Below are 22252 nucleotides of genomic sequence, written 5' to 3' on the forward strand. Positions count from 1 at the left end.
CCGTCCATTTGTCCTTCCCAGCCCCACCCCTCTGTTCCCTCCTCGCATCCTCTGCTCTGGATCTGGAACCCCTCGCTGCTGCCTGTACTTACACACTCAGAAAGATCCTCCCCGACGCCCTCAGCAGGTCAAAATCCTTTCCAGCCCTCCAGGCCCTGCTCCAGTGCCCTTCCTCCAGGAAGTCTTCCTGACTTGCAGTGAAACCATCTGTCTCCATCTCCCAGACCTCCCCTGCACTTCGCCTGGCCTGCCCTCCAGCTTCTGCTCACTTGGTCTGCCTGAAGCGCACACTTCTCCCTGCTCCTTAAGCTGGGAGCTTCCTACAGATTGATTAACTTTCTCCAGCTCCACCAGAAACCTCAGGGCAGATGCCAGAAGTGTTTGGTGAGAGAGTGAATCAAAGAGAGGAGCTCAAAAGAATGACTTGGCATTGCCAAGTCCCAGCCCTCTGCAGGATGTGACCGAGCCTATTAGGAATTAAATATATTGATTACAAAGTCTGTCTGTGAGGAGACAGAACAACTCCCACGGCCCTGGCGGTTGCATTCAGTGCTTTTGCACCTGCACCCTGTTTGAAAAGGGAATGCAAAAGTGAAGTTCCCTCTCCGCCTACGTTTCCAGCCTCTCTGTAAGAGGCTCCTGTGGAAGGCGACTGCTGCCCTCGGTGTCTCAGGAGCTGCCTGGTCCAGATCCTGCCGCCCAGCAGGTGGCCTCGATTCTCCTCTGCTTTTTGTGACGCTCAAAGCTAACTTCTAAATATTTCACCTCCTCTCTCTTCTACCTCAAATAATGTTTCCTTAGCCTTGAAATGTCCCTTAACGTTAAATGTTTTGAAGCACTCACTGTATAAGAATCATTGCAGAACATTTACAAAAAGTAGAAAAGTGGAAGAAAAAGTAGCCATAATCCTGTCACCCAGCGACAGCCAGTGTTCACATCACATTATGACACCCCCCCCCGCTTGCCTTTTATTTAAATGTAGTTCAGATCGTATAATAATACCAATGCCCCACCTTGCTTTTTGGTACTACGTACTGTGGCCCTAAAGCCTCCTTGTGATAAAGTCTGCTTATAAACTTCTACTTTTGCTGAATAGACATTATTTTTCTGTTTATGAAAAATAACTCATGTTTAGTGTAGACACTTTGGGCAAAAACACAAAGCGATAATGAGGGCAGCCTGCTTCTGGTCCCACCATGCACCTCTGACCTGTGTCCATACCACAGTGTATTTCTGTGAGACTTTTTGTCTGCAATTGAGACCATGCTCTAACCCAAGTTTTTTACTAGTTGTTTTTATATCCCACACCTGTACCTCTTAGGTTTTTTTTTTAATATTTTTATTTATTTCTAGGAAAGAGAGCGAGAGACAGCATGAGCAGGGGAGGGTCAGAGAGAGAGGGAGACACAGACTCTGAAATAGGCTCCAGGCTCTGAGCTGGCAGTCAGCACAGAGCCCGACGCGGGGCTCGAACCCACGAACCGCGAGATCATGACCCAAGTGAAAGTCAGACGCTTAACCGACTAAGCCACCCAGGCGCCCCTGTACCTCTTAGTTTTAAGCATTCTTCGTTAGTGTTGTTTTAAATGGCTGATTATTATTTAAATGGCTGATATTCCACTTTCGGAAGGTATCATGATTTATTTAACCCCTCCCCAGAACTTGACTTCCAGTTTGAGGGAGTTATTTCCAGTGTGAGGCCAGAAGGTGCTGGGATAAACCTCTTGGTTCATAAAACTTTGTCTGCATGTCAGGTAATGTTTTTAGGGTAGACCCTCAGATGTAGAAGTATCAGCAGTTCTACGTATTTTAGTGAGGTTTTCAGGAAGACGTTCTCAGTAAGATGCGTCATTTCCCTGGGAGAACATTTAATGAAAAGCCTGCCTCCTTGGCTGCTCTCAACCTGCAAGGAAGGCTTGCTCAGGCAGCCCACCAACTCCCCCCTGCTCCCAGTGGGAGCCGAGCCCAGCGCACCCCTGTCTCATATGCCCAGATGCAGCGATGAATGATTGCCCTGTGTCTCTCTTCCCCAGAGCAAGAGGAAGCAGAGCTGGACGGGTTCCTGTGCCCTGTGCAAACACCCCCCGGGCTCGTGGGTGTGGCAGCTGCCTCGCAGCCGGCACCTGCCGTGCCCTCCGCCCTTCAGAATATTTCTCTCAAGCATCTGGGAACTGAAATACAGTAAGTGCAGTGGGACTGAGGGCCGGCCACCTTGCAGACAGCCCCTCTTTTGGAGCTTGCAGTGATCCGGTGTGATCTCCGCAGGGAGGTGGGCCCGGAGAGAGGGAGAGGGGCTTTGTTTCTAATTCATCACATCGGCCCTTTAAAATATTACATGTGTGCTTCTGATTGTGAAAGTAGTGCATATTCTTTCTAGGAAATTAGAAATCTAGAAAGATATAGGTTTTCAGTTACCTATGATCCTGTACAGCGTTCTTAGCTTGTGGTATATCTCTTTCCTCTGCGTTTTCTGTACATGTATATGCATAACTGAGGTCATGCTGAGTGTAATGTGATGACAGTGTCACAGTGTCTTCAGATGTGAAACACATCAAATTATTAGCTTTTTTTTTCCCCAGAGTGACTTATACAACCTACTTTTTAAAAAAAAATTTGAGAGAGAGAGAGTGTACAGGTCCACAGCAGGGGAGGGACAGAGAGAGAAGGAGAGAGAGAATCCCACGCAGGCTCTGTGCTGCCAATGCAGAACCTCGTGTGGGGCTTGAACCCACGACTCCATGAGATCATGACCTGAGAGGAAATCAAAAGTGGCACACTTAACCAACTGAGCCACGTAGGCACCCCTGCGACCTACTTTTTAATTTTTTTTTACCCAAGTTTTATTTTATTTTTCATCTCAGTAAGTGTACTCTTTAATCTCCATACCCTATTTCACCCATCCCCCCCACCCCCACTTCTCCCCTCTGGTACCCATCAATTTGTTTTCTGTAGTTAAGAGTCTATTTCTTAGTTTGTCTCTCTCGCTCTCTTTTTTTCCTTTGCTCATGAGTGAAATCATATGGTATTTGTCTTTCTCTGACTGATTTACTTCACTTAGCATTATACTCTATAGCTCCATCCATGTTATTGCAAATGGCAAGATTTCATTCTTTTTATGTCTGAATAATGTTCCATGGTGTGTGTGTGTGTGTGTGTGTATATATATATATATANCCTGAGCGAAAGTCGGACGCTTAACCGACTAAGCCACCCGGGCGCCCCTTAAATTCACTTTTTAACATGGGGCGCCTGGGTGGCTCAGCCGGTTGAGCGTCCGGCTTCAGCTCAGGTCATGATCTCATCGTTCATGGGTTCGAGCCCCGCGTCAGACTCTGTGCTGACACCTAGCTCAGAGCCTGGGGCCTGTCTTCGGATTCTGTGTCTCCCTCTCTCTCTGACCCTCCCCTGCTCACGCTGTCTCTCTCTCTCTCTCAAAAGTAAATAAAAACATCAAAAAAAATTTTTTAAAATAAATTCACTTTTAACATGTGTAATTTACTGTACGTTGATCATTTCTCAGCTACTTTTTCATTTATTATTCATGTATTATATATACAATTTCCCACTAGCAGGATCTGATTTAAATAGTTTATAAGAAGATAGCGGTATGGCCTGAACTTTAGAGGCTAACTGCCTGGATTTGTATCCTGGTTTCACCAGTCATAGGCTGTGCTGTCCTAGGTAGCTTGTTTGATTTCTCTGTGTTTCACTTAAATTGTCAGTGAAAGTGAATACAATAGTGCTTGCCCTACAAATTAGTGTGGGAGTTAAATGGGTTAATGCATACAAATTGCTTTAGAACTGTGCTTACCACTTTATAAGTATTGTTTGCTGCTATTATCATTTATCTAACCAAAGAGAAGGAAGCTTTTGGGATTTCAAACTGTATCCGATACTGATCCTGTTGGGGGTGCTTATTTTCCCTGTGGACTTCAGACAGACAGGGACCTCTTAGGAAGCAGACTAGACTGTTCCCTGGACTTGGATTAGAGACCCCTCACTCTGTGTGGCTCATTTACAGAATTTCCCCTCGGCTTCCGCATTTGAATTCCCTCAAGTCACTAGGGGGGTGGTGATGCTGCTCCCAGGAGAGAAGCAGGGTTTTGGGGAAAGACAATAAGTGTCCTTTAGGGCCTGCTGGCTGGGGGTAGAAATGGCCTGAGAGGCATATGCATGGAAGGACTTGGAAACTCAGGAGAGAGATCTGAGCTGGAGAGAGAAATTTGAGAGGTGAGCCCCCTGGCGTGAGTGGACAGAGGGTCCCCTGCAGGGGAGCATCCCTCAGGCGGAGCTGGAGGGAACTGGGTATGCTGGGAGCCTGCTGTGGAAGAGGAGGGGCCGAGAAATCCAGCCATCCCGCCAGGGTGTACCCAGTGGGGGCTCACCATACTTAAGCCAGATCTGTGCCTAATGACTGCCATGAAGAGCAGAAGTTGAAGAGAGAACATGCAGAGACAGAAGGGAAGGAAGTTTCAGAGGATCAGTTGGTTACTTCCGTCCTGACATTTGTAATAACCCACAGAAAATGTGAGTGCAAGCTATGGGCTACTTGCCCTGGGCTGCTGCGAGCCCCCGCAAGATCGCGCCTGCTTCTGTCTCCCAGGGCCCGGGCCCTGGCTGTTCTTACTGCTTGCTGTGGGATCTGCCATGAGCCCGGGTCATACTCCAGGCAAGGGAGTACGGGTGCTTCCAGAGCACTGTACTAGGTGCTTGGCACTGGCACGGAGTTGTCTGGACCAGCTTGTGAGGTGGTGTCATAATGGCTAAGTTCTCGGACCATGGAGTTAGACATTCAGGTCTAATGCTCAAGTCCCCCACTTATGAGCTCTGTGGCTTTGGTTACTTAGCCTTGCTGAGTCTCAGTTCTCCTCTCTGTACAATGGAGGTGGTACTAGTACCTTGCTGGGCTGGGGGGAGGATTAAACAAGTTGAATTACTAGTGTTAGCTTAGCACCTGGCCCATGGAAGGGTCCAGCCATTGTCTGCTGTGGACATGATCCTCATCCCCACTGCAGATAAGGAAAGCCTGGCTCTGGGAGGATCAACGGCTTGCCCAGGGTTATCCCTCCAGAGCAAGTCTTATGGCCACTCCGCCCAGCCGACCAGGTCCTTCAGACCTGGAGCCAATCCTACACTGAAAATGACCTATCAACTGCTCGGTGCAAGGTCAATAAATTTATGAAATGGAGATACCTCTTCCAAGTTCAACAGTTCAGCTGGGCAGTGGCCATCTGGGCTGTGTCAGTAGTTAATGAGCATCTGTCTTCAGAGGTGATGTGTGCTAGAGCTTAGAAGGCCCTTTGCTGCCCTGCAGTTGGGGTTTCTGTACCCTCTCCTCTCCCAGAGATGACTGCTTTGAGCACCTGGATACATAGGGGAGGCAAGGGGACGTGTAGGCAGCAATGATGGTCACCCACCCAGCCAGCGCCTCTGGCCATAGGAAAGTGTTCCTGAGTCCTCTCCAATTGTGTGGCTGTGATTTGTGAGATACACGTAATGGGGCTCGGCACAGGACCCAGCAGAAAGCGGTACTCAGTAAATAGTGCTCCTCAGGACCACCATTTTCTTTTTAATATGACCACTACCCTTTTATTTGTAGATGAGGAAAGTAAGAACTGGGGAGGGGAGGTGACTAGGTCTAGGAGTCAGAGATACCTTACAATAGAATCTTTTTTTTTTATTTTTTTAATGTTTTATTTATTTCTGAGAGAGAGAGAGAGACAGTGTGAGCAGGGGAGGGTCAGAGAGAGAGGGAGACACAGAATCCGAAACAGGCTCCAGGCTCTGAGCTGTCAGCACAGAGCCCAATGCGGGGCTCGAACCCACGCACTGTGAGATCATGATCTGAGCCAAAGTCAGACGCTTAACCGACTGAGCCACCCAGGTGCCCCCCTTACAATAGAATCTTAATAACAACAGACAACAGGGTGCCTGGGGGCCTCAGTCGGTTGGGCATCCAGCTCTTGATTTTGGCTTATGCTCTCTCGGTTTGTGGGTTCTAGCCCCTTGTCAGGCTCTGGACTGATGATGCAGAGCCTGCTTGGGATCCTCTCTCTCATTCTCTCTCTGCCCCTCCTCCACTCATGCTCTCTCTCACTCTCTCTCAAAATGAACAAATAAAACTTAATAATAATAATAATAATAATAACAACAACAGCATCAACAACAACAGAGCAAAAGAATCAAAGACCAAATTTCAAAGTCAAGCATTCGGAATGCTGAATTCTAATTTCTTCTTTGTTCTTAATTTAGCAGTAAGCTCCTTGGAAACCAGGAAATGATTAGTGAAGGTCACAAGGAGAATAGATCTGCGTGGGGAAAGAGAGCAATCAGAGAAGGATCCAGGAGGGGTTTGGAACTTTCTTCAACAGAAGTAGGGAGCCACTGATGATTTTTAAGCAATAGTTACAAAACAAGATGAAGGTTTCAGGAGAGTTAATTCGGCAAGTCCATTCAGCATGCATTCGGCACATAGACTGTAAGCGCCCTCAATGTTGCAGGCGCTGTGCTAGGCATTCAGAGTCTTTGAATGGGGGCACCTGGGTGTCTCAGACCATTGAGTGTCTGACTCTTGATTTCAGCTCAGGTCATGATGTCACAGTTGGTGGGACTGAGCCCCGTATTGGGCTCTGTGCTGATAGTGCAGAGTCGGCTTGGGATTCTCTCTCTCCCTCTCTCTGCCCCTCCCTTGCCCATATGCATGCATGTGCTCTCTCTCTGTCTTTATCTCTCTCTCAAAAATAAATAAACTTAAAAAACAAAATATTATGGGACACCAGGGTGGCTCAGTCGGTTGAGCATCTGACTTTGTCTCAGGTCACGATCTCACGGTTCCTGAGTTCGAGCCCCGCGTTAGGCTCTGTGCTGACAGCTCAGAGCCTGGAGCCTGCTTCAGATTCTGTGTGTGTCTCTCTCTCTTTGCCCCTCCCCCACTCATACTCTGTCTCTCTCTGTCTCTCAAAAATAAACATTTAAAAACACACACACACACAAACACAAAATAGTTTAGTGAACAGAACAGGCAAACATGCCTGCGCTCCATAGAACTTGGGCTCCGGCAGTGGGTTTGGGGGTGGGGGAATCAAGCTTCTACTGCTGATGAGCCACATCACGTGTGGAGGGCGGGAAGTGCGGTGAGCGCACGAGAGGACCGGCGAGGCGCGTGGGGAGCGGGTGCATCTGGCAGGGGGCCTGGAGTGCGGCGGGCGGCGCCGGGCATGACTGGGGCTGAGCACGCAGCCTGGGCTCCGGCGACGGCAGGGGGGAGGGGCGGGGGGGGCCAGGATGGTAGCCTCATTCTCCTCTGTTTTCCTTTCAGAAACACAATGTACAATATTCGGGGCAACAGGCAGGCCCAAGGAACGGGCCACGGACCTCCAGGGGAAGAGTCTCCACTGAGTGAGGAACCTCAGAGGGCAGAGCAGCCTTTACCCTCTGACCCCAGCACCCCAGGTGAGCCCTGCCCGGGTTTGAGCTGTGCCTTCAGAGACCAAGCGAGTGCCCTCTTTCCTCCCCGAAAACCAGCATTTACGCTTTTGTGTGTCAATCGGGCCACTCTTCCTGGTTCCTGTGGGCCTGGTAGTGATGACTCCTTCTTTTAGTAATATCATTGTGGTCAAATATGCATAAAATTTACCCTCTGAACCAATTGTAAGTGTCTAGCGCAGGAGCTTTGGGCACACTCACGCCAACCACCGCCGCCACCCAGCTCCGGAACTCTTCCTCGTCCTCCCAGACTGACGCTCCTGCTGTGATTCTTGAAGTAATGAAAGAAAATATTTCTCACTTCTTTAGTACTTTTTTTTTTTAATTTATAAGGAAACGATATGAAAACGCCTGTGTGGGCTGATCAAAATCAGACCCGTGCCTGAAGAAGCATCCATCCTGGCCCTTCCACAGCACTCTGTTATCTCACAAAATGTGTGAGTGGCCCGTGCCATCACGGGGATTGGGCTTCTTTTGCAATTAGCATGGGTGCTCCCGCCCTCCCCCCCAGGACATACTGTAACCTAGAAATGGAAGAAGAGCAGCTGAGGCAGCCCCGTGGGGGCTTCTGGAGTTGGGAGGGGGACCCCTGTACTGCGGAGCAGTGACTCCAGAGAAAGCTCCCCTTTGGAGCAGTGTCTGGTGAGGCCCCGCGGGTCACAACGAACAGTCCCAGAGGGGATCGGTGCTCTATCAGATCAGCAAGAATAAAACCAGCACCTACATCTGGCATGTGCTTTGTGCCAGGGCCGCTCTACGCACTCTTCCCTTTGGTAACAGTTTTATTAAGAGATAATTCACATATCAAACAGTTCACCCATTTGGACTATACAGTTCACCATTGTCTATTTTATTTTATTTTTTAAAGTTTCTTTATTTTGAAAGAGAGACAGAAAGAGCACAAGTGGGGAGGGACAGAGAGAGGGGAGGAGAGAGAGAATCCCAGGCAGGCTCCGCACTGTCAGCACAGAGCTGGGCCCAAACCCACGAACCGTGAGATCATGACCCAAGCAGAAATCAAGAATCAGAGGCCTAGCCGGCTGAGGCAGCCAGGCGCCCCCCACCATAATCAACTTTCGAGCATGCGTATTATCCCAACAGGAAACCGTGCATCTTCCAGCTCAAGGCAACCACCGTTCGACTTTCTGTCTCTGTAGATTTGCCTGCTGTGGATTGTTTGTATAAATGGAGTCTGCAATATGTGGGCCTTCAGGACTGACTGGCTCCTGTCACTTACCAGAATCTTTTCGAGCTTCCTCCGTGTGCACTATGCACCTCACCTGCAGTAACCCCTTTAACCCTTCCAACATCCTGAGCGCTTATTGGATAGCGTTGTTGTTCCCGTTTACTGAATGACGGAACTGAGGATGGAAAAGCGAAGCGACTCGCTCATGGCTGCACAGTGGGTGCGGAGCTAGGGTTCAGGCCCAGCACTCTGGCCCCATACCACCGCCTGAGACCTCATTTTCTAAACCACTGATTTTTCAAACTGCAGTTCTATCGCCATGACTCCTTGACCCCCAGAAACAAAATCTAATATACACAACAGACTTGAGGCAAGGGTGGGAGTCTGGGCTCCCCTCGGCTCCCCACCCCTTCCCTCCCAGTCAGCCCTGCCGCACTCCAATGAAATCCTACAGCACTGATTGAAAACTACCCTCCTGGGCCTCGTTTTCTCCAACTGCAGAATGGGCGTACTGACCCCTACCTTGCCTGTCCTCATGGTTAGTGGACAGTAGTGTTATCAGAGGGCCCAGGGCTACAGGGAGCCCCCCTGCTCTTCTATACCCCGTGGCAGGAAAGAGAAAGAGGCATTGCATTTTTTGGAGCTCTGCGGTCTGGTTTTTATGCAGCACAACTGGATTTCTTTCAAGCCTAGAACAAGCCCATTCTGTTCTTGTACCCACCAAGGCCAGGGAGTTTCTGGCCTCCATTACCTACTAGAGCAGTTTCTTCTCTGTTCCAGATTGTTTGACTGGCCCCAGAAGAAATGTGCTGAATTACTTGGCTCACCCTCGAAGCCCTCGCCTGGGGTCCCATACCACATCCTTACAGTTAACACCCTAGTCCCAAGAGGATTGGGGACAGCTTATTAAAATACACATCCAGGGGAAAGTAAATGAGTAATTGGGGTTAGGAAATTAAAATGAGATCAAGATAAGATCCTATAAAGTAGCAAAGAGTGGGCAACAGCGTGCCCCTGAGCTTCTCAGCAGCCAAGGCAAAGAGGGAAATGCAAGTGTTAGGTGATTTCCAGTGTCCATAACATATATTTTCTTGGAAAAAGCAAAGCTTTTTCTTGCACTGTACGCAGAGGGAATTTCTTCTTCTGAGACCTTATATCAAGCACGACATGTATATACCATGTCAAACAAGAATTCTCAAAAGTCTCTTGACCACATAATCAGGCCATTAAAATGTCCCTGGATGCATGGGGCACCTGGATGGCTCAGTGGGTGGAACGTCCGACTTCAGCTCAGGTCATGATCTCACAGTTCGTGAGTTCGAGCCCCGCATCGGGCTTGCTGCTGTCAGCGTGAAGCCTGTTTAAGATCCTCTGTCCCTCTCTCTCTGCCCTTTCCCCACTTGCACTCTCTCAAAAATAAATAAAACATTTAAAAAAAATATCCCCGGATGCAGGCTGATGGCAGACCCTTTACTGAAGGATAGACTGGAGGCAAGGCAGAACAAGACAGAATGGGTGAGTGACTCTGATGTTGGATTTGAATTAAGAATAAAATAAAAATGAAATGAAATAAGAAAGTCAGTACATGTTTTCCGCAGAGAGCCAGGCGGTAACTGTTGGAGGCGCTGTGGAACATACGGTCTCCATTGCCGCACTCAACTCTGCCCTTATGGAGGGAACGGGGCACAGATAGGGCACAAACAAGTGAGTGTGGCTGTGTTCCAATAAAACTTTATTTACAGAAGCAGGCTGTGGGCTGGATTTGGCCGGTGAGCCATTGGTTGCTGCTCCTGGCTCCTGAGGAAATAAAAGAACTGTGTACCCTTGGGGTGATCAACTGTGCGAAACAGGTGTCCTAAGTTAGCTTGTAATAAGAATCAAACAAGAGGGGTGCCTGGGTGGCTCAGTCGGCTAAGCATCTGACTCTTGATTTCGGCTCAGGTCATGATCTCAGGGTCGTGGCATCAAGCCCTATGTCGGGCTCCACACTGAACGTGGAGCCTGCTTAAGATTCTCTCTCGGGACACCTGGGTGGCTCAGTCGGCTAAGCATCCGATTTCGGCTCAGGTCATGATCTCACAGTTCGTGGGTTTGAGCCCCACATCGGGCTCTGTGCTGACAGCTAGCTTAGAGCCTGGAGACTGTTTCAGATTCTGTATCTCCCTCTTTCTCTGACCCTCCCCTGCTCACGCTGCCTCTCCCTCTCAGAAATAAATTAAAAAAAAAAAGATTCTCTCTCTCTCTCTCCCTCTCTCTCCCGCCCCTTCCCCGCTCATGCTCTCTCTTTCTCTCAAATTAATTAATTAAAAGGAAGCAAACAAGAGTTGGAGTTACTCTCTGCGGCAAGGTTGCAGAGTACAGATCCTCCATACTCCTGTCTATGAATAGCTCTGCGTACTTTGGAAATTGCCCAGAGGGTGGAAGCGGGATCCTGAAATAAGAAACAAGACATCCCGGCAGGGCTTGTGCCTGAGGAGAGGGCAGCCTGCACCAGCAGTGTCACAGGAGATCGCCCACGCAGGCGAGGGATCCCAGAGCAGGGGACAGGCACGCTTTAGAGGATGGGCTGAAGGACCAGCCGGTGCACTATAAATATACAGCCGGATGGCTCTCAACGTGTGAGCCCCGGGCAACTGTGTCAGTATCGCCTAGGAATGTCTTAGAAATGCCGATTCTCTATTCCTGGCCCAGGCCTATTGATGAACAGGCTGGGAGTAGGTCCCAGAGTCTGTGTTTCAGCCAGACCTCCAGGGGCTTCTGAAGCAAGCTCGAGTTTGAGAACCACTGAGGCCGCTGGTCATAACCTCTGTGTTCCTCCTTTTGAAAGATGCAGCGGATTCTCCAAAGCCTATACCCAAGTCTTCTCTGACCGCCAACCTCATTCAGAAAGCCAAGCGCCAGCACAACACCTTCCCACTCTTTGCCGAAGGCCTCACACGAAGCCGAACCGCCCAGGAAAAAGCAGTGGCCTTGGAGCAGCAGGTTCTGGTGCTCACCAAGGAGCTCAAGTCTCAGAAGGTGAGCTCTGTCCCCAGAGAGGCCCCAGGCTCCGGTGGACCCCTCTGGGCCCGGAGCCTTTGAACTTGACCTGGTACGTTAGACCGGCTGGTCGTAGGCCAGTCTGTGGTCCTTACCAGCCAAACCGCTGGTGGTTGAAAATGCTGTGCTGTTGATTACTACAGGACATGTGACACTCAGACTAGGTGACGGAAGGCCCTCAGGGGCAGGTCTCTGGAACCTACTTTGTAATTGCTCTTGGACTCCTCCTGGAGGACCGTACACGGCCTGTCCCCACTGCAAAGGGGGATAGCATTTGGAGGAGGGGATTGGGAGGCAGGGTCCTGGGAGGGGCCGGCCAAGTTGCCGGTGGCTGCTAACAGTGCAGCTCCCTGCAGAATTGTCAGAGGACAGAGAGCAGGCAGCTCTGTGTGGCTCTAGGGCTCAACCAGGCCCGACAAAGGACAGTGATCAGGAAGACTTAGGCTTAATGGAGAAGGTAATTATAGCAGTTAAAAAAAAGAAAGAGTCACATGGTCATTGTAGAACACAGATTGCACACATACACAGGCATTCAAACCGTCCTGCAACCCAAAGAGTAAGTCATGTTCACATTCCGGGGCGTCTCTGTGAAGTAGTGAGTCCCATGGCCGGGGCCTGAGGGAGACTGCAACCAACACTGGGCTCTTTTAGGCACGATAAACATGGTTACGTTAGCGTGCTTATTACTGAAAACCTAAAGGGCTGTGCCTGGTGATGCCACACCGGCGCCACTGAGACCCCACACTTCTCTTCATCCGAGAAGAAAGCCCAGGTTTTCATGTTTGAGCTTTGGCTGCCCTGCGTCTTTTTCTGCTTTGTCTCCCGGCTCTAACTCCTGTGGAAGTGGGGGTACACTGCATTTACCTGTGAATAGTCTCCTTCCTACACGTGTCTCCTCCTCCTTTCTGCCGCTCTGTGCTTGGAGAAGAGAACCCAGAAAAATGCTCTCCCTACCTAGTTTTGCCCTTCTCTGCCCTTTCTTGCCCTGAGCTGATACCAAGGCCAGTAGCAGAGGCTTTACTCCTGGCTGGTCAGCGGAAACATGTAACGAGGCAGCCCGTGACTGAAGTTCTCAAGGGAGGAAGTTCATTCGTTCGCATGTCCTCAACCTATTTGTTTTTTCGCCAAGTTCTTCCCGAGGACCTGTGGTGTGAACACAACATCCTAGGTGCTGGGGACAGTGAGAAGGGACCCAGGCTCCGCCCCTACAGGGCTTGCATCCCATGGCAGAGATAGTCGGTGAGCGCACTAGCACCCACATGTGTCGTCAGTGTGTGAGGTCCCCTCCGATGCCACTTAGCAGCCCAGCTGTCTCTTCTCCCATCATCCCCGTTCCCGTCGCGGGGCAGCCAGCGGTCCTGAGAGCTCGGAGGGCATGCGGCTGGCCGGGAGCGGCTGCCAACCCCTGGACCGGTACAGGGTAGGTCCCAGGCTGAACCTGGCCAGGAAAAGAAATCTGGACGTGAACTCTGCCTCTCCCTTCAACACACCTTCCCCTTCCTTCTAGGAATTATGGGCAGCCTCCTGTGGCTTGGCCTTTGCTTCGAAGGCGTCAGGAATTGTCTAATGAAGGAGAGAGGCCCAGGAGACCTAGATTTCAGTGAGATTTGCCCCTGGAGAATGTGCCGTGCATTCTTCAGTAAATGAAGGCAAGCTCTTGGAGATTAGTAAGGCCCACCCAGGCTGCTGACAGCTCTGGTGACAGAGTGAAAATGGCAGGAGGAAGTTGTTCAAGCATTAAAGGACCTGGACTTTCTTTTTTTTTAACGTTTATTTATTTTTGAGAAGGAGAGACAGAGTGCGAGCAGGGGAGGAGCAGAGAGAGAGGGAGACACAGAATCAGAAGCAGGCTCCAGGCTCTGAGCTGTCAGCACAGAGCGCGACGCAGGGCTCCAACTCACAAACTGGGAGATCATGACCCAGGCCATAGTCAGACACCTGACCGACTGAGCCACCCAGGTGCCCCAAGAACCTGGACTTTCTCACTAGTTCACTCTCCTGGCCTGAGACAGACAATCAGATGGGGAGAAAGTCTTGCAGTTTCACTTTTGACTCATGGGATGAGTGTCTTGCGTGTTCTCCGGCCCATCTCTCACAAGTGGGAGACTCTGAGCACAGCCGGTGTTGACCGCAGGTCTGGCCGAGCAAGTTTCTTAACCTCGCAAAGCCTCAGCTTCCTCCTCTGTACGTGGAGTTACAGCTGGGCTCACTGGAGAGGCCTGTGTCCAGATTTGTAAAGCCCAGTGCCTAGCACCCAGCAGCCGCCCAGCAGATGCAGGCTTTGAGGCTTTGAGCTGTTATTGCAGCAACCTCCTTGTTGGTTCCTAATGGCCTTACAGGAAGTGTAAGGCCACGTTCCTCTGCGGGGCTCTGTGAAGACAGATGGGCGCCCATGATGACCTCCAAGAAATGAGTGGCATGGCGGTGATGGGCGAGGGTCAAGTCTTCATCCCACATTAGGTGGGGGGCGCCCCAGTGCTACAGATTCGGGTTTTTAACTCCAACCCAGATACCAAAACCAAAGAGGGGAAGGAGAAAAACTCGATTTTTGGCCTGCAAAACCTTGGAGTGCCCAGCAGTGCCCCAGACACACAGAAATGGCAGTCCGAGGGCCCCTGTCCATCTGAGACTCTCTGCGCCCAGTTCTTCAGCTGGGGGAGCAATCTCTGGACTTCCCTGGGCCCACATCTGCAAGATGCCTTCCTGTGTCTCTTCAGTGGGAGTACTCTCTTTCTGCCTGAGGGTGCAGGGGGACGTGGGAAGGGGGAAGCGAGTCTTGTCCGGGCTCAGCCACCCAGGTGGTCATTGCCAATAATGATAGTGATTCTCCAAGAATCTGTATCTCAAACTCTGGAGGGCACAGAGGTACACTGGGTCCCTGTCCTTGGGTAAGGAAGAGCAGATAAGAGCACGCATGAGTGGTGTTAAGTGTGGCCGCAGCTCTGTGCTAAGGCTTTCCATGCATTATCTCTAATACAACAGTTATCAGCCCCCTTTTCCTGAGGAGAAAACTGAGGTTCTGAGAGGTTCCGGATGCCCAGGGCCTCCCAGCAGCCAAGACAGGTTTCACACTCTGCTTCTAGGGATTCTGCCCTTTTTACCATGCCATGCTTAAGGATCTCAGAGAAGGTAGGTGACCAGCCTGAGGTCACGCAGCTGGAAGAGCCAAGACTGAGAGCCTGTTCTCCCAGGCCCAGGACTCATCCCAGCCCAACTACCTCCTCCCTGGTCTCCAGGTATAGCCCAGCATCAGACATGAGCCCCAGAAGTGCTCTTCAGAAAACCCAAACGCAGTCCTTGTATCTGGTGTCGTATTAAACTATAGGGCCACTCCAGTACCCATTGAGCTATCTGTCCCAGGCCCTCGTGGTGCTGGCCCCACAAGAGATTTGGACTCCCCGAGGTAGCACCAGATGGCTGCTTGGCCGGGTGACTCAGGTTCTCAGCGTTCACAAAATTGCACCCAGCCTGAAGGCTGTCCGCTCTGGCAGATGGAAGCCCGTTGTTTGTAGTGATGTTGGCCATCTGTTGACTGCCGGGAATGATGAACCCCTCCCGGGCCCTATCTGGGGTCAGATTAGCTCCCTCGGGGTAATCTGTTTAGGAAACTTGTTGGGGGCAAAGTGCAACCACATACTTCCTTAGAACCCCAGGCAGAAACCTCAGTGTACACTCCCTGTATACAGAGTTCAAAGATTTCAGTGGAGAGGGAGGGTCAAGAGGGAGCCTGGGTGTTTCCGCTTGGGGAGGGACACTTGCCACCCATTTTCTTTCATCCTTTAAGTGGCTCTCTGAGACATAGGGATCACGATCTCCATTTTACATATGACAAAGCCGAAGTTCACTTATCTGAAACACCCTCATTGGATACCCCTCCATGGACCTGGAGTGCAACCAGTCCTCCTTTACCTGCACCCTGCTGGCGCCCAGCCTCCTAGGGGTCAGTGGCTGGAGGGCCAGACTCTCAGTCCAGTGCTCCATCCCCAGCAATGTGGGGCCCATCCACCTGGATTTAGTGAGTGATGAAAGTATTGACTCATTATTTAATAAGGTAAAGGATTAATTTTTAAAAGAGGATTTGTTGAATTTTAAACATTTAAATAATCAACTACACTGCAATTAAAAAAAATTTTTTTTAATTGAATGACAGTTTGAGGCCAGTTATCAAAAGTCGGAAATGGACCAAACATTGGTTTGATTAAGAAATATTAAAAGTAGCAGGGTGCCTGGGTGGCTCAGTCAGTTAAGCATCCAACTCGTGATTTCGACTCAGGTCATAATCTCACGGTCCATGAGTTTGAGCCCTACATTGGGCTTTATGCTGATAGTGCAAAGCCTGCTTGGGATTCTCTGTCTCCCCCTCTCTGCTCCTACTCTCCATTCTCTGCCTCTCTCTCAAATATATGTGTATACATATATATATATTATCAAGTATAATATATATATGTATATATATATATTAAAGGTATCATTTGCTCAGCTCTTCTATTTCTGAGAATTGGTTCTAAAGCACTGCTTATAATTGCAGGGATTGGAAACAACCTGGATATGCCTCCTTGAGGGTAGGATAAGGGATTTGTGGGTCCATACAGGGAAAACCCTTGCACTGTTGCAGTAATGGTCTTGCTCAATGCTGGCAGCTTGGAGAGGTGCCTTAGCATATCACAGGGCCCAGAGCTGCAGAAGAGGATGTATCACAGGCTTCCCTTTTTGTTCTCAGTATTTCTGTATGGTGTGTGTGTGTGTGTGTGTGTGTGTGTGTGTGTGCATTTTTGTGGCATAATGGCCCCAGGTTCATCCATGTTATAGTGTGTAACAGAACTTCCTTCCTTTTTCGGGCAGAGTAATATTCCACCATCTGTATATGCGGCATTTTGTTTACCCCTCACCATCAGTGGGCATGTGGGCTGTTCCATCTCTTGGGAGCTGTGTGAATAATGCTGCTACGAACATGGGTTATTTCTGTTTTTAAGGAAATTGGAAGAAGTGTTTCAGTGCAAAATCTATTAACCTCCCATCATGGAGAAGTGGAAGACCCTAGATCAGGAGTTGGGGTTCCTCTCTTATGGTGTGTTTTCCCACCTGGGGGGGGATCCACCAAGTCCCTTTAGTCTTCTTCCTTCTCCCTTCTTGGTCTTTAGTGTCCTCACGCACTCACAGCAAGGCGACTTGACCAGGTGGGCTCCCCCGGGCCTGCCAGCCTCCAGATTTCCTGAATCCGAGGTCCACTCGCACTCCTCATCTCGTGCTTCCTGCTCCAACTCCGTCCCTTCCCTGGTTCCTTTCTCCCTGTCTCATTCTCTTGTGGGGCATCTGGGATGGGAGGAGGGCCTCTTGGGCTGGATGTAGGAATGGGGAGGCAGCTAGATATAATGAAACGGGCTTCAGAGTTGACTCTCCCAAAGCTGGCAGAAAGACACCCGCCTCGGACAAGTCTGAACAGTAGTGTCTGCTGGTTGTTTAGCCTGGCAGTTCCCAGGGTAATCTCCACATTGCAACTGAACCAGAAAATGGTGTCAGCTTCTCCTGGAACCACAGGAATGGTGAGCTCTCTCAGCAGAACCTGAGAAGCTAGTTCATTCCAAACATTCCAATTTGGTTTGCAACCACCTCCCCACCCACCTTCTGGCCACACCCACCGATGCCCACAGCCCCACACAGGCTCTTTCCTTCCTCTGGGCCTTTGCTTGAACTCTTGACTCGAGCTCTTGACTCAGCATGTATGGAAAGCCCTTCCACCGCTCATCTCCTACTTGCTGCTTGGCCGTATCCGGCCCTCCTTATTCTTCACAAATCAGTTTAAACTGTTCTGCCGTTCTGTAGAATATAATGGTCTTCCCTCACCTCCATCCCAGGGAAGTCCTTGCTCTCTGCTCTGTGTCCCCACAAATACCCTTGCTTCCCTCTTTCAGTAAATCACTGCATTTCAGTGGTTCACCTTCGCTCCCACCAGCCTTGGTGGTTCTTGAAGGTGAGAGCTATGACGACTCCCCCTCTAGGCCCCAGCACCCGTCCCAGGGCCTGGCACCGAGTGGGGCTTCATAAAGTTTGGATGGAGGGAGGGAAGGGAGAGAACCAGAAGAGGGACAGTCCACGGTACTGAGGTTTCACAAGATGCGTGCTAATTTGATCTTGCCATTAATTTCTCATATAAAGCTGTGGTTAGGTGCAGTTCTCTTGCAAAGTGGACTCATTCGCAGCAATAATCCTATCCAGCTGATTCATCCAGTTAAAAGCTTTGGCATGGATACAGGTAACTTGTCTCTGGAAACCATGTTTTTCCAGATGAGACTAGAATGGAGCATAGCAATGGCCCCAAACCCCTCCCTGCCTACCAGACTCTGAGGTTCACATGGGCCTGGCCACTGGGCTGCCTGGCTTCTGATATTCTTGACTGGTCTTAAATGAATCCATATCCTTGCTTTGGGGCAGCACAAGGGCCTGGGGAGGTTGGGGGCTTGCAGGTGTGGGAGCCAAGCAGACCTTGAGTTTCTGTGAGAGTCCAGTGCCCCTTCATGGAATAAATAGAGGTCTATTGCTTCTGAGCTCTCTCAGGCTTTCTCGCACCAGCCCTCCAGGCATTGCTTGGTGGCCCAAGGGCCCGGGTACAGTGGACCGAATGAGGCCCTCTGTGTGTGTTTTAGTATGAGGATTACCCATGTGTTCCCTCTCTAGTGCTTTCCCAGCGCCATTGGTAGCGACCACTTGTCTGCCATATCCAGGATTCTGACCTCAGCGAGGCTAAACAGGGAGAAAGATGGAGATTGATGAGTAAGGTCTGTCTGGGAGCAGGAGGGAAGACCAGTGCTGGCGTGCCGCTTTGTTGCCGCCCCTGCCTTCATGACGACTGAGCACAGGCTTGGGATTTAGGGTGGGATTAAACTGCACTCTACTCTGCAGGACATCAGTTTTCTTGCTTCTGAAATGGACATATATTAATTAGGGTATAGGCTCGGCTGCTATAACAGAGAAGCCTCAGACCACTATGGCCTAAAACAATTTGGAAGTTTATTTCTCTCCTATCTTCTCACGGAAGAAACCAGAGGTAAGTGAGCAGTTCTGAGCTAGTAGTGCAACTGCCGTCCTCAACATACACCTTCCGCACGGGAGCCCGAGGTAGCTGCTCTAGTTCTCGTCATTTCCCAGCCAGAAAGAAGGGCGCCCTGACCAGGGGAGCACATGGGTTTTAAAGGTAAGACCCACAAGCCACCCACCTAATTTCACAAATCGCGCTCAAGCAGAACAGTATATAGCCTTTAGCTGGGGAACCGTGTGTCTGGGTAAACTTTTCTTGAACAGAAGATGAGAGAAAATGAGGTGGCCGAGAGGATGATGCTAGCTACCGCCCGGGGCTGTTGGGAGAACCAGGGCTAGCCAGTGTCGAGTCTCTGGCACCTCGTGGGCTTTCCCCGAGTTCACAGAGTGCTTCCCTCCCCCCTCCCAGGAGCTGGTGAGGATCCTGCACAAGGCGCTAGAAGCTGCCCAGCAGGAGAAGAGGGCGTCCAGCGCGTACCTGGCAGGTGAGGACAAGGACCGGCTGGAACTGGTGCGGCACCAAGTGCGGCAGATCGCAGAGCTGGGCAGGCGGCTGGAGGCCCTGGAGCAGGAGCGGGAGAGCCTGGCCCAGACGGCGAGCCTGCAGGAGCAGCAGGTGCAGGAGCTGCAGCGGCACGTGCAGCTGCTCATGGACAAGAACCAGGCCAAACAGCAGGTCATCTGCAAGCTCTCCGAGCAGGTCACCCAGAACTTCATGCTTCCGCCTCCCCGGCCCTCTGTGCCCCCGGGGCCTGGCGACAAAGGCTTCCTGAGCCAGCAGGAGAAGATGGAGCACCTGAAGGTAGGGGCCCCTCCCCACAGGCCCTGGGCCCTTGGGGAGGGCACTGCTCTCAACCCTGAGGGTTTCCTAGGTAGAGCAGGGATACCCCTCAATACTGGAATATTCGTGTTTGAAATAGATCTTGAAAATATTGCCGTGTCTTTTTTTTTTTTATTTTTTTATTTCTAGGAGAGAGAGAGAGACAGCGTGAGCAGGGGAGGGTCAGAGAGAGAGGGAGTCACAGACTGAAACAGGCTCCAGGCTCTGAGCTGGCAGTCAGCACAGAGCCCGACGCGGGGTTCGAACCCACGAACCGCGAGATCATGACCTAAGCGAAAGTCGGACGCCCAACCGACTAAGCCACCCAGGCACCCCTTGCTGTGTCTTTCTTGACCCTGTGCAATTTGACCTCTTCGTGATATCCCAGGCTGGAAAGGGAAAGTATCTCTAGATTATCATTAGAGATGGAAGAGTACAAGATGAGGTCGGAACTCCTGAGTGCCAGGCCGGCCAAGTGCCACNGTGGCTGGCTGTGACTTGCTCGTGATGATGGCAGTAATCGCCGCTCCTCTGCGAGACTCTCTGCTGCATGGCGGCCACCGTCCCGAATGCCCTGCTCGAATCACCTCACCTGATGCTCCACCAGCCCAGTGAGGCTGTCACTTTGTGCTCCCCACCGCGTGCATGAAGGCTGAGGCTGACGGGGCCCCGAGCTGAGGAGGTGTGAAACTGGAACTCCCTGACTAGTGTCTGTTCCGCTGCCGTCCAGTTTCTCCGGGCCTTCCAGCGACTGCCGCCGACCCTGCCTTCCTTACCCAGGCCCATGGCTCCCACAGAGACCAGCTGCAGCGCAGGGAATCGGCGCTCGATGTTAGGTGTGATGCCTGCCGCGGACTGCGGCGTCTCCAGGATGTGGTGACAGGAGCTGCCAGACCTCCAGGGAGCCGGAGCTCAGGGATCGGCACTCACAGCCCCCACGGTCCTTAAAGGCAGCTGTATAACTGTGACCAGTCATTCCCCAAACCCGTCACATGCAGCTGCACGTGTATATATACGTATAACTGTGGGGGCTCCTGTGCCATGGGCCCGGAGCTCTGCTGCTGGAAGAGGGGAAGCCGAAGGAAAAAAGAAAAATCCAGATGCCTTTGTAAGAGCAGTGGGCAGTGGTACAGTGGTCACTGCCCCAGCCCTGTAGGCAGGCAGACCTGTGTTTGGATCCAGGCTCTGCCTCTTACTAGCTATGTGACCTTATGCAAGTCCCCTCACCTCCCTATAAAGCGGCCTAACTGTTCCTACTCACGCAGCTGACGGGAGGGTAAAGGAAAATAACACAAAACCCAGATTCCCTTCCATTTCCTTCAGCATAAAGAAAATACATAGCCAGTCTCTGGATATTTTTCCTTTAAAACCAGATTCCTTCAAGTTCAGAATGAAAACAAAATCTTTCCAAATGCAGATGGAGCTAGGTTGTTAGCAAGCTTTCTGGGCTGGGAAATTCCTTCCCCACCCTCCTCTGCCCTGCTTCCCCATTCTCCTCTGCCCTGATAAGTCCTCTCTGTGCCCATCTTGCAGGAATCCACAGTTGAAGGCCCTATAGAGCAGGGTGCCTCCAGGCCGCCCCCCAGAATTGACTGGAAGCATGGACTCACCTAGGAGACAGAATGCCCCTGGATTTGCATGTTCAGGGATTATCAGTGAGCCCAGATATGGGGAGATTAACATCAACTAAATGTAACCTTGCAGCTGATCCTCAGAGGCCCAGCATTTTTTGCTAGAAAGAATTGCAAGTTCTAGAGTTCCTCATTTGTTAGCCTTTAATGTATCTGATCTAGAAAAAAATAGAACAATCCTCAAAAACCCAGTCTTTCAGTCTGGGGACACAGTTCACTTGCTTGCCATGTGACTGAGGACAAGCATCTTTAAGGAAGTGCCCCCTTGTTGAAGGTATGGATTTGAGAACAGACTCATTGAGCTCTTGAGTTTCAGAGCTGGGAGATGCAGAAATCTGGTCTGCCCCCTTGTTTTCTGGCAGGGACGGCTGAGCCCTGGACAGGGGGAAGGACCGGCCCAGGGTCACACAGCGCAAGCAGCAGGTTTGCGGCTAGATCCCAGGTCTCCCCACACCTGACCCACCATCTTCCCCAGTAGCAAAAGGGCTAGCCCATGCGGCATTTCCCCGAGAAAGTTCCCAGGCTCCTGACCCCTCTGAAGGCAGGCAGGCAGACTCTCTTCCTCCTGTCCCCTTCCTCCAGTTGTGTTTTCCTCCTTTGCTTATTGGCAACTGTCATGTGGCATTCTCTTCTCTGAGCTCTCTCTTTTTCCTCCCTACAGTTCTGAGCCAAGAAGAACACCCCAGGTAGGGCGATGAGCTGACTGGGAAGGTGCTGCCCAGAGGCCACCCCACTGCCGCTCCAAGGGTGCACCGCCACCCTCCTTGACTGGGCTGGAGGCAGGCTGCCCCACGCAACATGTCCAAAGGCTTGGAGAAGCCAGTGAGCATCTTCTGGGCCTGGGATGAGGACAGAGGGATGGGACGAGGAGGCAGAACCGGGCGGTGGTGCACTTTTCACCCAGCGCTGGTTTTCAGTTCCTGCTGAACACACCCGGGTTTGGATCCTGCCTCTCTCGCGTTCTAGCCGCATGACGAGGAGAACTTACCCTCTCTATACTGTTTCCTCATCTGTAAAATGGGAACGATAGTACTTTAGGACTCATCCTACAGCATT

The 22252-nt window shown here is 51.0% G+C and overlaps 1 protein-coding gene across 5 annotated transcripts in view; it reads left to right on the forward strand.

Moving 5' to 3' along the window:
- TBC1D2 (TBC1 domain family member 2) overlaps positions 1–22252 on the forward strand; it is a 48931-nt gene that overhangs the window by 9269 nt on the left and 17410 nt on the right. For 3 of the 5 annotated variants that reach the window (XM_077756106.1, XM_077756107.1, XM_077756108.1), the window contains exons 3-6: positions 2034–2181; positions 7319–7452; positions 11499–11689; positions 19155–19547. In XM_077756106.1, coding sequence (XP_077612232.1) covers positions 2034–2181; positions 7319–7452; positions 11499–11689; positions 19155–19547 — 866 coding nt within the window. Of the gene's footprint in view, positions 1–2033; positions 2182–7318; positions 7453–11498; positions 11690–19154; positions 19548–21883; positions 22019–22252 lie in introns of those variants that run through there. The other 2 variants (XM_077756109.1, XM_077756110.1) reach the window with 2 other exon arrangements.

Source organism: Crocuta crocuta, unplaced genomic scaffold, assembly GCF_008692635.1.
Source record: "Crocuta crocuta isolate KB4526 unplaced genomic scaffold, BGI_CrCroc_1.0 scaffold431, whole genome shotgun sequence".
Lineage (NCBI taxonomy): Eukaryota > Metazoa > Chordata > Mammalia > Carnivora > Hyaenidae > Crocuta > Crocuta crocuta.